A 14,332-nucleotide genomic window follows, 5' to 3' on the forward strand; every position below is an offset into this window, starting at 1 on the left:
AAGGTATTTACATGCCAGTTATGCTAAACATTCATATGCCCCTTAATGCTTTGGCTATCATTCCAGAGGACATGCTTCCAGGCTGATGATGCTCATTAAAAAAATAATGCATCAATTAAATTTGTGAGTGTACTCCTTGCAGGGAGAATTGTACGTCTCCTGCTCTGTTTTACCCACATTCTACATATATTTCATATTATAGCAGTCTCGGATGATGACCCAGCATGTTCGTTTTAAGAACACTTTCACAGCAGATTTGACAAAATGCAAAGAAGGTACTGATGTGAGATTTCTAAAAATAGCTACAGGACTCCACCCAAGGTTTAAGAATCTGAAGTGCTGTCCAAAATCTGAGAGGGACAAGGTGTGGAGCATGCTTTCAGAAGTCTTAAAAGAGCAACACTCTGATGCGGAAACTACAGAACCCAAACCACCAAAAAAGAAAATCAACCTTCTGCTGGTGGCATCTGACTCAGATGATGAAAATGAAAGTGTCAGTCCACATTGCTTTGGATTGTTATCAAGCAGAACTCATCATTAACATAGATGCATGTCCTCTGGAATGGTGGTTGAAGCACGAAGGGACATATGAATCTTTAGCGCATCTGGCACATAACTATCTTGCAATGCCGGTTACAACAGTGCCATGCGAACGCCTGTTTTCATTTTCAGGTGACATTGTAAACAAGAAGCAGGCGGCATTATCTCCTGCAAATTGTAACTAACCTTGTTTGTCTGAGTGATTGGCTGACCAAGAAGTAGGACTAAGTGGACTTGTAGAATCTAAAGTTTTACATTGTTTTATTTTTGAATGTAGTTTATTTTTTTACATAATTCTACATTTGTAAGTTCAACTTTCATGATAAAGAGATTGCACTATAGTACTTGTATGAGGTGAAATGAAAAATATTTTGTTTCTTACAGTGCAAATATTTGTAATAAATAAATAAATATGAGCAGTGTACACTTTGTATTCTGTGTTGTAACTGAAATTAATATATTTGAAAATGTAGTAAACATCCAAAAATATTTAAAATAAATGGTATTCTCTTGTTGTTTAACAACGCGATTAATCGCAATTAATTTTTTTAAACGCGTGATTAATCACAATTAATTTTTTTAATCGCTTGACAGCCCTAGTAAATAGGTTTCTGATGTTAGGGGTGAAGCCATCTTATTTACAAACAAAGTTCCTGCAGGCTCACTACATTTCTTTTGGCTAGGGTGACCAGACGTCCCGATTTTGTCGGGACTGTCCCGATATTTGCTCGTTTGTCCCGCGTCCCGACCAATGTTTGGTCGGGACACTGGACAAACAAGCAATTTTTGCCCTCCGCTCTGGCTCGCGCCCCCTCCCTCGCCCCAACTCCGCCCCCTCCTTCCCCCATTGGATAGCTCCCCAAATCCTCGCCCTGGCCCCACCCCCTCAACTGCCCCATTGGATCCCTCCCCAAATCCCCGCCTCTTTCAGAAGCACGCCGCATTCCTCCTCCCTCTCAGGCAAGCGCTAGAGGGAGGAGGCCCGGGGACAGCGGGGTGAGTCCGGCCTGGCCCTGGCCCAATCGCAGGCAGGAGGACGGGGGGTACCTGCAGGGGGGCAGCCCCGGGTCCAGCCTGGGGAACCGGCTTCCTACGTGCCCATGGGTGGGGGGGCAGCAGCTGTCCGCGTGGGGACTCTGGTTCCTCGGGGCTTCACCTCCGCCACGTGCGCTCCGGCCCCGGAGGGGTGTAGTTGGCGCTGGGTGCCAGGCACATGCCTCTGCCTGACATGCGGCGAGGGAGAGGCGGAGGAGCGGCTGGAAGGGCCGGTCGGGCTGCGGCTCCGCCGCGGTGCTAGGGATAATTAGAGTCTGTCTGCCTCCGGGGGGCAGGGCGGGGGGAGCAGTGCATGCCTGGCTGGGTGTGCGACCCTAGGTGAGGCGATCCTGTCCCGCGATGCTTGGGCGAGTCCCGGCCTGGGGGCCGCGGCAAGGTCCTGCTTCTCCAGCGGGGTGTAGCCCAGTGGCACGAAGGTAGCTACAGCTCTGCACTCCCGGGCCCACGGGGAGCTGAAGCCTGCCAGGGAAGGGGCTGCCACACACTGGCGCGCCCGCGGCCAGCCCAGGACGGGCAGTGACTTGGCGGGGGTGCTCCCCCTGTTCGTGCCCATCTCCGCGGCATCGGGGTGTCAGTCCTCGGGCTCCGGGCGGGGGTTGTTGCATCCCGGGACCCGGGGGCCGCTGTTTACATCTGCGTGTGGCCGGCACCAGCCTAGGCGCTTCCCGCTTGTTCGTGCTTTTTTTTTTTTCTTCTCCCTACCAGCTTTTTTACTTTTTGGCTCCGCCCCCTTCCCTCCCTTCCCCCCCCCCCCCCCCGCGTCCCGATATTTCGTCTCTGTGATCTGGTCACCCTACTTTTGGCTGCTCCACCAGCCAGGAGGAAGGGATGTGGAAAGGGCACTTAGTGCTGCTCATTGTAAGTAGCACCCCATCATCTGATACACACTAAGGATCCTTTGTGATATGTTTAGGTCTCTTCTTGCACATAAGAATTCTAGAAGGGGATTCTTTAACCAGGAAGAGACAGCTAAAACTGATTGCATCCCCTTCCTGACTTCTCTGCAAACTGTTAAGATCTGTACTTCTAATTCTATATTGCAAAATTGAGAGGTTCAGGCAATTTGATAGAAAAATTAGGCTTGTGAATCTTATTGCAGGAGCAAAATTTTGACCACTTCACCTGTATGTCCGGTGCAGAGATAAATAGCCTCGAATTCTTGAGGGCATAGTCCAACATACTATTCAAACATCTGGATACCATAAAGGGAAGAACCATTATTCTTAATTTAAATGAAAAATACTACAATCATCATTCTGCTGCAAATGTATCAGTGGTCAGAGCCACAAAGCCAAGTAGACCGGGACAGAACTTCTCCAAAATAGTCACTAAGATTGAGGGATTCCTGATCCCTATTATTTAAACTACTAAAGGGTGGGGGAAATTATATTTATAGCTTACTTTAGATGTAGGTAGTTTCTTCACAAATTTCTACCTCTTTGAATGTGTGTCATACATTAGATGATAGCAAAAGAAGCATACGAACAAGAGTTAGTATATATATGAGATATAAAAATATGTTGTACTGAGAAAACTCTCAATAATTTTTCCAGTTGATATTTCTATCTAAAATATCACAAAACAAAGTCTAATGTAGTCTGAACTTTAAATACACTGCTAATATTGAGTCTGTGAAAGTAGAGAGAAGAAAAAAGTCTCTGAATTGAGTATGAAACCTTGCACACCAATTCCATTATATTTTGTACAATTAAATAGAGAGAGAGAGAGAGAGAGAGAGAGAGAGAACACTTTTGTTCTATTTCCTAAAGGAAAAGAGGAACTATCCTTCCTTTATACCTCTTTGAGGCTGGATTGGAGAGATTATAGTAATTTGGGGAGATGAAAAAGGTTGTAGAGAAACTCACTAGATTAACTTTTGAAATTCTGATTCTAAAACAATTTTTACTTTCTGCAATGTAACTGCTAGGAGAGAAATAGTCTGCCAAATCAAACTTTTCCTCATTATTAAAGGGAGTGGTAAGGATGCAAAAAAGGGTTCTGGAGACAAATTTGAACAGATGCTCTAGCACTGGAGAAAGACTAGATGGATTTTTCCTTAGAATTTTTTGTGACAATATGATTTCTTTTGGGGGAATGCATTGACCAGTGCACTCAAAGTCATGTGATCACTTTTCACTGATCAGAAATTCCCCTTACTTCTTTCCTTTCTTACTTCACATTAAGAGATATCTTTGGGTATGTCTACACTACAAAATTAGGTCGAATTTATAGAAGCTGGTTTTATAGATATTGGTTTTATACAGTCGATTGTGTGTGTCCCCACATAAAATGCTCTAAGTGCATTAAGTTGGCAGACCGCGTCCACAGTACCGAGGCTAGCGTCGATTTCTGGAGCGTTGCACTGTGCGTAGCTATCCCACAGTTCCCGCAGTCTCCGCCGCCCATTGGAATTCTGGGTTGAGATCCCAATGCCTGATGATGCAAAAACAGTGTCGCGGGGGGGGTTGTCAGGCCCCTCCCCCTCCGTCAGAGCAACGGCAGACAATTGATTTGCGCCTTTTTACCTGGGTTACCTGTGCAGACAACATACCATGGCAAGCATGGAGCCCGCTCAGCTCAGCTCACCGTCACCATATGTCATCTGGGTGCCGGCAGACGTGGTACTGCATTGCTACACAGCAGCAGCGAATTGCCTTTTGGCAGTAGATGGTGCAGTATGACTAGTAGCAGTCATCGGCTATCTGGGTGCTGGCAGACATGGAGCTGCATTGCTACACAGAAGCAGCTCCTTGCCTTTTGACAGCGGATGGTGTATTATGATTGATATCCGTCATCATCATATTCCTCAGTGAGTTCAATCAGAGGCACCCGGGACACTTTCTTCAGCAGATTCCTCTAAGAAATACTGAACCAAACTTTCCACTCTGGGCATCTGATTCTTCATTTTGTTTCCTGGAGACCCGGCAGTCCTATTGAACCGTCTTGACGATGATGGCTAGCAGTCGTAGTACAGCATCTTCTGCCAAGCACCCAGACGATACCGATGGCTATCAGTCATGCTGCACCGTCTGCTGCCAGCTTAAGATGTAAAAAATAAATGGACCAGATTTGTTCTGTATTCATTTGCTTCCCCTTCCCTCTGTGAAATCAACAGCCTGCTAAACCCAGGGTTTTGAGTTCAATCTTTGGGGAGGCCATTCTGTGTGACAGTTGTTTGTGTTTCTCCCTGATGCACAGCCACCTTTGTTGATTTTAATTCCCTGTATCTGTACGCCATGTCATCACTCGCCCCACCCTCCCGCCCTCCGTCAGACACTAGTTTCGTGCCTTTTTTCAACCCAGACGCCATAGCACTGGGATCATGGAGCCCGCTCAGATCACCGCGGCAATTATGAGTACTATGAACAGCACGCACATTGTCCTGGAGTATATGCAGAGCCAAAGCAAAACCAGGACCAGGCGAGGAGGCGATTGCAGCGCGGCTACGAGAGTGATGAGGAAATTGACATGGACATAGACCTCTCACAAAGTACGGGCCCCAGCAATGTGCAAATCATGGTGTTACTGGGGCAGGTTCATGGCGTGGAATGCTGATTCTGGGCCCGGGAAACAAGCACAGACTGGTGGGACCGCATCGTGTTGCAGACGTGGGATGATTCCCAGTGGCTGTGAAACTTTCGCATGCGTAAGGGCACCTTCATGGAACTTTGTGACTTGCTTTCCCCTGCCCTGAAGTGCCAGAACACCAGGATGAGAGCAGCCCTCACAGTTGAGAAGCGAGTGGCGATAGCCCCGTGGAAGCTTGCAACGCCAGACAGCTACCGGTCAGTCGGGAATCAATTTGGAGTGGGCAAATCTACTGTGGGGGCTGCTGTGATCCAAGTTGGCAGGGCAATCAAAGACCTGCTGATATCAAGGGTAGTGACTCTGGGAAATGTGCAGGTCATAGTGGATGGCTTTGCTGCAATGGGATTCCCAAACTGTGGTGGGGCGATAGACGGAACCCATATCCCTATCTTGGCACCGGAGCACCAAGTCACCGAGTACATAAACCGCAAGGGGTACTTTTCAATGCTGCTGCAAGCCCTGGTGGATCACAAGGGACGTTTCACCAACATCAACGTGGGATGGCCGGGAAAGGTACATGATGCTCATGTCTTCAGGCACTCTGGTCTGTTTCGAAAGCTGGAGGAAGGGACTTTCTTCCCAGACCAGAAAATAACCGTTGGGGATGTTGAAATGCCTATCATTATTCTTGGGGACCCAGCCTACCCCTTAATGCCATGGCTCATGAAGCCGTACACAGGCAGCCTGGACAGTAGTCAGGACCTGTTCAACTACAGGCTGAGCAAGTTCCGAATGGTGGTGGAATGTGCATTTGGACGTTTAAAAGTGCGCTAGCGCAGCTTACTGACACGGATAGACCTCAGCGAAACCAATATCCCCATTGTTATTGCTGCTTGCTGTGCGCTCCACAATATCTGTGAGAGTAAGGGGGAGACATTTATGGCGGGGTGGGAGGCTGAGGCAATTCGCCTGGCCGCTGATTACGCGCAGCCAGACACCAGGGTGGTTAGAAGAGTACAGCAGGGCACGGTGTGCATCAGAGAAGCTTTGAAAACAAGTTTTGTGACTGGCCAGGCTACGGTGTGAAACTTCTGTTTGTTTCTCCTTGATGAACCCTCCGCCCCCCCCCCCTCGGATCACTCTACTTCCCTGTAAACTAACCACCCCACCCTCCCCTCCCCCTTCGAGCACCGCTTGCAGAGGCAATAAAGTCATTGTTACTTCACATTCATGCATTCTTTATTAATTCATCACACAACTAGGGGGATAATTGCCAAGGTAGCCCGGGATGGGTGGGGGAGGAGGGAAGGAAAAGGACACACTGCAGTTTAAAACTTTAAAACTTATTGAAGGCCAGCCTTCCGATGCTCAGGCAATCATCTGGGGTGGAGTGACTGGGTCCATGCTGGACCGGAGGCCCCCTCACTGTGTTCTTGGGCGAGGAGGCAATGGGACTTGGGGAGGAGGGCTGTTGGTTACACAGAGGCTGTAGTGGCGGTCTCTGCTCCTGCTGCCTTTCCTGCAGCTCAACCATACGCTGGAGCATATCAGTTTGATGCTCCAGCAGCCGGAGCATATCAGTTTGATGCTCCAGCAGCCGGAGCATCGACTCTTGCCTTCTGTCAGCAAGCTGACTCCACCCATCATCTTCAGCCCGCCACTTGCTCTGTTCAGCCCGCGATTCAGCCCACCACTTCTCCTCTCGTTCATATTGTGCTTTTTTGCACTCTGACATTGACTGCTTCCACGCATTCTGCTGTGCTCTGTCAGCGTGGGAGGACATCTGGAGCTCCGAGAACATATCATCCCGAGTCCGCCGTTTTCTCCTTCTAATCTTCACTAGCCTCTGTGAAGAAGAAACATTTGCAGCTGGTGTAGGAGAAGGGAGAGGTGGTTAAAAAAAAAGACACATTTTAGAGAACAATGGGTACACTCTTTCACGTTAAATTTTGCTGTTCACATTACACAGCACGTGTTTTCGTTACAAGGTCGCATTTTTCCTCTTATATTGAGGGCCTGCCGGTTTGGTGTGAGAGATCACTCATGCAGTGCCAGGCAACAGATTTCGGCTTGCAGGCAGCCATGGTAAGCCACAGTCTTTTGGCTTTTTTAACCTTCTTAACATGTGGGAATGGTTTCAAATAGTAGCGCCCTCATTTCCCATACCAAGCACCCATTGGGTTGGCCATTTAAAATGGGTTGCAATGTAAAAGGAGGGGCTGCGGTTTCCTGGTTAACATGCAGCACAAACCCAACTACCCCCCCACACCCAATTCTCTGGGATGATCACTTCACCCCTCCCGCCTACCGCGTGGCTAACAGCGGGGAACATTTCTGTTCAGCTGAGCAGGAATGGGCACCTCTGAATGTCCCCTTAATAAAATCACCCCATTTCAACCAGGTAACCGTGAATGATATCACCCTCCTGAGGATAACAAAGAGAGATAAGGAATGGATGTGGTCTGCATGCCAGCAAACACCAGGACCATACGCTGCCATGCTTTATTATGCAATGATTCCAGACTACGTGCTACTGGCCTGGCATGGTAACATGTCCTACCATGGCGGACGGGATAAAGCAGCCCTCCCCAGAAACCTTTTGCAAAGGCTTTGGGAGTACATGAAGGAGAGCTTTCTGGAGATGTCCCTGGAGGATTTCCGCTCCATCCCCATACACGTTTACAGACTTTTCCAGTAACTGTACTGGCCGCGATTCCAGGGCAAATTAATCATTAATCGTTAAACATGCTTGCTTTTAAAGCATGTGTAATATTTACAAAGGTACATTCACCAGAGGTCCCTTGTGTGCCCTCAGGGTCTGGGAGCACGCCTTGGGTGAGTTCGGGGGTTACTGGTTCCAGGTCCAGGGTGATAAACATATCCTGGCTGTTGGGGAAACCGGTTTCTTCGCTTCCTTGCTGCGAGCTATCTTCATTGTCGTCTTCATCATCTTTCTTGTACTCCGAACCTGCTTCCCTGTTGCGTGTTTCTCCATTGATGGAGTCAAAGCACACGGTTGGGGTAGTGGTGGCTGCACCCCCTAGCATCGCATGCAGCTCCATGTAGAAACGGCATGTTTGTGGCTCTGCCCCGGACCTTCCATTTGCCTCTCTGGCTTTGTGGTAGGCTTGCCTTAGCTCCTTAATTTTCACGCGGCACTACTGTGCGTCCGTTATGGCCTCTGTCCTTCATGGCCTTTGAGACCTTTTATAATATTTTGCCATTTTGTTTACTGCTACGGAGTTCAGCTAGCACTGATTCATCTCCCCATATGGCAAGCAGATCCCGTACCGCCCGTTCGGTCCAGCTCTTTTGCGATCCTGGGACTCCATCATGGTTACCTGTGCTGATGAGCTCTGCGTGGTCTCCTGTGCTGTCCACGCTGGGCAAACAGGAAATGAAATTCAAAAGTTCGCGGGGCTTTTCCTTTCTACCTGGTCAGTGCATCTGAGTTGAGAGTGCTGTCCAGAGCGGTCACAATGAAGCACTGTGGGATAGCTCCCGGAGGCCAATAACATCGAATTCCGTCCACACTACCCCAAATCCGAACCACAAAGGCCGATTTTAGCGCTAATCCCCTCGGAGGTGGAGTAAAGAAACCGGTTTAAAGGGCCCTTTAAGTAAAAAAAAAAAAAGGACTTCGTCGTGTGGACTTGTCCAGGCTTAATTCGATTTAACGCTGCTAAAGTCGACCTAAACTCGTAGTGTAGACCAGGCCTTTGTTCTTACTCTCCATTTCTGTGTCTTGTAGAGGCCTGATAAATGAGAAACTAACTGCAGAAGATTAAACCCATCTCACTTAGGTTCAAGATATGGACAATCAACTGTCTATATGACTGATATAACTGCCGATTCCGCCTTCCCTCACTCCAGCAGTGGGAAGAGCAGGAAGAGTAGTTATTCAGAAAAGGAGCAGGCATCAAAAAGATTAAAGTAATGTATTGTACTGTCCACTTCCTTCTCTGTTTTTCTGCCCCACTGCAGTATAAGTATAATATAAAGCAGCAACAAGTATATATCCATGCAATATAAAAGTCACATACAAGAAACTTACATGCCATGTGGTTTCTTGAATGGAAGCAGTAAGAAAACTAGTGAAATGATGAAAAAAGGAAAGGTTCTAACAAAAGGGCACCCAAAAAGTCATTAGCTTTCTTTTTTAAAATAAGATTTCGGAGTGGTAGCCGTGTTAGTCTGTATCAGCAAAAAGAACGAGGAGTACTTGTGGCACCTTAGAGATTAACAAATTTATTTAGGCATAAGCTTTCCTAGGCTAAAACCCACTTCATCGTATGCATGCAGTGGAAAATACAGTAGGAAGATATATATACACAGAGAACATGAAAAAATGGGTGTTGCCATACCAACTATAATGAGACTAATCAATTAAGGTGGGCTATTAGCAGCAGGAGAAAAAAAAAACTTTTGTAGTGATAATCAGGATGGCCCATTTCCAACAGTTGACAAGAAGGTGTGAGTAACAGTAGAGGAAAAAATAGCATGGGGAAATAGTTTTACTTTGTGTAATGACCCATCCACTCCCAGTCTTTATTCAAGCCTAATTTAATGCTGTCCAGCTTGCAAATTAATTCCAATTCAGCAGTTTCTCATTAGAGTCTGTTTTTGAAAATTTTTTGTTGGAGTATCGCGACTTTTAGGTCTGTAATTGAGTGACCAGGGAGGTTGAAGTGTTCTCCGACTGGGTTTTAGCCCACGAAAGTTTATGCCCAAATAAATTTGTTAGTCTCTAAGGTGCCACAAGTATTCCTGATTCTTTTTTTTTTTTTAATAAGTTATTTATTTTGCCACCTTTTGACAATAGCAGAAAGGAGGAACACACTTCAGCCTGCAATGGCAACAGTCAAATCACAACATAGTGATTTATCATGACTCCATTACTTCAGTGAAGAAATAAAATGAAGATGGGTTTCTTGTCTGACAAGAGGGCACTAGAAAGGGCCATCTTAGAAAGGCAAACAAATGCATTAAGAATGCAGTAGAAGTTGCAAGGATTCTCTGCTTGCAAGAAAATGAAGATAAGCGTTATTGTCAAGTAACTTAGGCTCGGAGTTTTACCCACGTAATAAATGTTATAATTTACTAGGTCCAAAGTGTGATCTAGATTCTAATTTTCAAAGCTAAAAGAACTCCATCATTTTCTTACTGAGAAATCTAAATAGCAGGCACTATTTATATAGGACAAATAATGCTTTTCATATTCCTACTGAACTCAAATTCCAGGAGTCGTGCAGACATGGCTAATATTGTTGTACAAACAAATTTACAAAATGTAGCCATGTTAGCTTGCTCGCCATAAGGAAAAAAAAGCCTGTCAAATGGAAAATTACTGGGAGAAAATTATTTTCAAACTTCTAAAAGGGTTTTTATAAACAAGTTTATATATATATAACTTGTTTATAAAAACCCTTTTAGAAGTTTCAAAATAATTATATATATATATATATATAAAAAATAAAACAAGTCAGAGTCTCCATTTAAATTATTTCCAGTTGTTGCAAACTAACAGTGTTGCAATGATAGCAGTTTCAACCAGGGACCAAAGACTGATTCTACCAACAAAGATCAGGATAAACTATGGAATCTTCTTAAAATGTAGGGAGTCTTTCAAACCATGATTTCCTAACATTTTACCATTTAGTTCTGACATTCAACTGCTTCAATCTGGCAAGGGGGCATATTGATTAAACTGATCGGTCCTAAGCAAGTCATAAACAATGAGTACTGTTGTAAACTACGGTAAATGACCATATATTAGATGAAAACTGTACAGGCTGAGAAATCAGTCTAATGCTTTTTAAGTTGTTTGGTGCATACCTTTTCAAAATAAAATTATCCAGTATCCTTTTATATCCAGTCTAAGATCAATTTACACAGGACTCTATGATGTACAAATAAATGTGGATGAGCACCATTCCTCCTCCTTTCCTCATTGTCTTAGATCATATATTTAAAGTGCACCTAGCCTAAGGGACAGTTTATAACACTTCAGAATGTCAGTTCAGTTTGATTGCCATATCCATTCTATATGATCAAGTTACAGCAGAAGATACTGCAGACTTGCAAAACTTAATCATGTTCTTACTCTAAGCATTTGAGCAGACACGTTGACTTCAAAGTGTTGACTATTTAAGATTAAGTACATGCATAACTTGATTTGCAAAATCAAGACCAAAAAGATTCAGTAATCCAGTACAGTCAGAGAGCAGAAACTGAAAAGGCCAGAAGTTGTGGTGCGGTGGGAGGAAGGGGGACAAGGGAATGAGGTGGGTTTTTTTGTTGTTGTTCTTTTTTAAACATCCTTTAGCCTACAACAAATTTATTGTTAAATTTACTTTTCTAGCAAGGAGTCTCAGCCAGCCAATCTGAAAAAGTCAACTAAAAAATACACAAAATTTTAAATTTTAAAACAAAACAAGGCTTTGTTATTACAGAGCTATTTGGGATTGAGGAAATACACCATTTGTGCGTGTTACTTCATTTTAAAAGTACTTATTGGATTTTTAGAGATAACCCCCCTCAACTTCCAAATCCCACCCTCACAATTTCTCCCTTAAATCCAAGTGTCAAAATTAGGATTAAAAATCCTAATTGCACACACACCAACATTTTACCTGGGCTGTTTGCTAGTGTGTCATCAAGCCACCAGTCTCTGCAAATTTTAAATTTTGGATGCCAGCCCAGCTGCAAATAAAAAACCTTCATATGAACCACCACCAAGAAGTCACATAACCTCCATGGGCGGCAAGTATAATAGGCCGGGGAGGCTAAACCTCATCTACCATAGCCTGTGGCCCCACCCATGCTCCACCCCAAGACCCCACCCTCACTCCCCGTCTCTCTATGCTGATGGGGTCTAAGCTTGGGCTGGTGGCCTGGAGTTTGGGGCTCAGCTGGCGGCCTGGGCTGGTGCTTAGGCTGGCCAGCGGCCCAGGGTGGCTCAGGCTGACCAGGGCCTGGGCCGGGTCTCGAGCTGGTGCTCAGACTTGATCGGGGTTTGGGACAGTTTGGCTGGGCTCCTCCTGCCACGGGGGTGGAGGATCTCGGGGCTCTGGCAGGCGGGACCTTGGGTGGAAGAGGCATGGTTGGGGGGGGGGGGGGGGGGCTAGCCTCCCCGAAGGGATGGCGGTTCACCCATTGCCCATGATGAGCGCATACTAATGAGAAGCCACAAGAGTTTTCCATCCCATGTTGTCAATAAATAATAATACTTAGCTCTTATATTGCATTTTTCATCACTAGATTTCAAATACACATTACACAGTATTATTATTCCCATTTTACAGAAACCAAAACTGATGCACAGATAAGTGACGAGATTTGCCCAAGTCACTCAACAAGCTAATGACAGAGCCAGGAAAAGAATTCTTGTCTCCTGAATCCCAGTCTATTGCTCTGTTTACTAGGCCATACTGCATCCCATTCATGACATATGTCAAATATATATATAGTGTTGTGTTTAAACAAACAAAAAATAGATAGTATAAACTCTGAACAAAACAACATAAAAAATGTGAATTGAATGTACAAGTGATGTATGTCAATTCATTTGAGTACAAGACGTATTTGAAATTAAATTTTTTACTCCTGGAAGAAATCAACTTCTACATAAAACTAGCAACTTTTATATAAAATAAAAATGTATGTCTAAAATAAATAAATAGGATACTCCCACTCTTCAAATAAAGAAAAAGCAACAAAAAAACCCTCATATACACACGCACACCATGCAAATAAAGCAAGTAGAGCATAATGCAACTAATGGTATTTCTTAAATGCTATCGTGAAACTGCAATAACTGTTAAATATTATTTTTGTATTGTAATACAGTTTCAGCAATGTGACTCACACTACTTTGTAAATATATTTTAATAATTCTGAGCACCACTCTGAACAACCTTCCAATCTAAGCAGTTCAATTTCATGTGTTTTCACTGAATGCTGTTTCATCAAGATAATTCAGGGCTTTCTAACTACAGGTATCATAACAGATACCAGGAGTTGGGAGGAGAAAGAGTGGGATTATGTCCTGACACAGGAGGCTGAGAAAGAGTCCCAATAAAACATTTAAGATGCTTATAAGGTTTGCTATTGATAAAGTCCAGGGTGGACCACATGCTGACCTACTAAGTTGAATCTTCCATCAGTACATTAAAAGTGTATATCTTTTTTTTTTTAAAACAAAAATATTTTAATTTGTAATAATAATGTTTTCCCCAAACTTTATCACAATAGATTAACCATTAAATAAAAATTTCCATATTCTTTCCATATTCCACACAGCTAATCAGTAACTAGTATCTCCACTTAGCCTCTCTTCTTTGTCCCATTCCTTCAAGAATCATTATGATCAGCAACTTTTCTCCAAACAAATAAGCATGACATTCCTGTCCATATCACCCTATGAAATGATCTGCTCCATCAGCTGAAACACTTTTGCAAAAAGTATAACATAGCACCTTAACTTCATCTCAGCTGAAGCAGGAGTAGGAACATGGTCAAAGTCTGTTAGGTTGTATTCTTAATTCCCACAATAAAGACTGGCCATAATATTAAATTTCTGGTTTTATTTAAACTTCTTTCACCACATGGGCCATTTTCCATTAGATACCGTCAACATTTTAGAAAGCGATCAAAAATATTTATACAGGGATCATATTCATGTTTTAAAATACGGAAGCCATTCAAAGCTTTATTTTCAGACAATAAACAAAAATGCTTTATTTCAGAAAAACTAAAAAAAAAAGTGAATACAATGCATAGAATGACAGGCTTTACCCATATTGTTACTTGGTGACATGAAAATCCATGCAAAGTTTTTTGTTTTGCTTTTGTTGGGGCAGGAAGGTTCTTTATCACTATTAAACATATAAAAGATTGATTCCATTCTCTTATGTGAACACTTATAAAATTGGCTGGTGAACATTCAGAACCAACAAGAAAGATCCATTTATAGAATTATTACGACTATACACTACAACAAAATGTTTACCTCAATCCTGCCCCTCCTTAAAAGCCTCTTCAATGTTAATTCCCAGAGCAAGGCTACAGGTCTTCTGCTAAAAAAAAATAATCTCTAGATTCTGTAATCCTTTTCTCTTTAATTTCCAGTCTATAAAGAGAAATGATGAGATTCACATATGCATAGCGAGTGTGGATTTAAGTAACTTTCCATCTCACCATAGGTAAC

General features: G+C 44.0%; 2 protein-coding genes across 5 annotated transcripts in view; both read right to left on the minus strand.

Annotated features, from left to right (window-relative positions):
- Positions 1–14,332, minus strand: part of CTBP1 (C-terminal binding protein 1) — a 417,525-nt gene that overhangs the window by 401,808 nt on the left and 1,385 nt on the right. The window lies entirely within an intron of this gene.
- Positions 6,346–9,407, minus strand: LOC128838037 (uncharacterized). The gene is made up of 2 exons (XM_054029806.1): positions 7,916–9,407; positions 6,346–6,993 (listed from the first exon to the last, which is right to left on the minus strand). Exons 1-2 carry the CDS (start codon positions 8,184–8,186, stop codon positions 6,461–6,463), a joined length of 804 nt encoding a protein of 267 aa, XP_053885781.1. The 5' UTR covers positions 8,187–9,407; the 3' UTR covers positions 6,346–6,460.

This window comes from Malaclemys terrapin, chromosome 5 (genome assembly GCF_027887155.1).
Source record: "Malaclemys terrapin pileata isolate rMalTer1 chromosome 5, rMalTer1.hap1, whole genome shotgun sequence".
NCBI lineage: Eukaryota > Metazoa > Chordata > Testudines > Emydidae > Malaclemys > Malaclemys terrapin.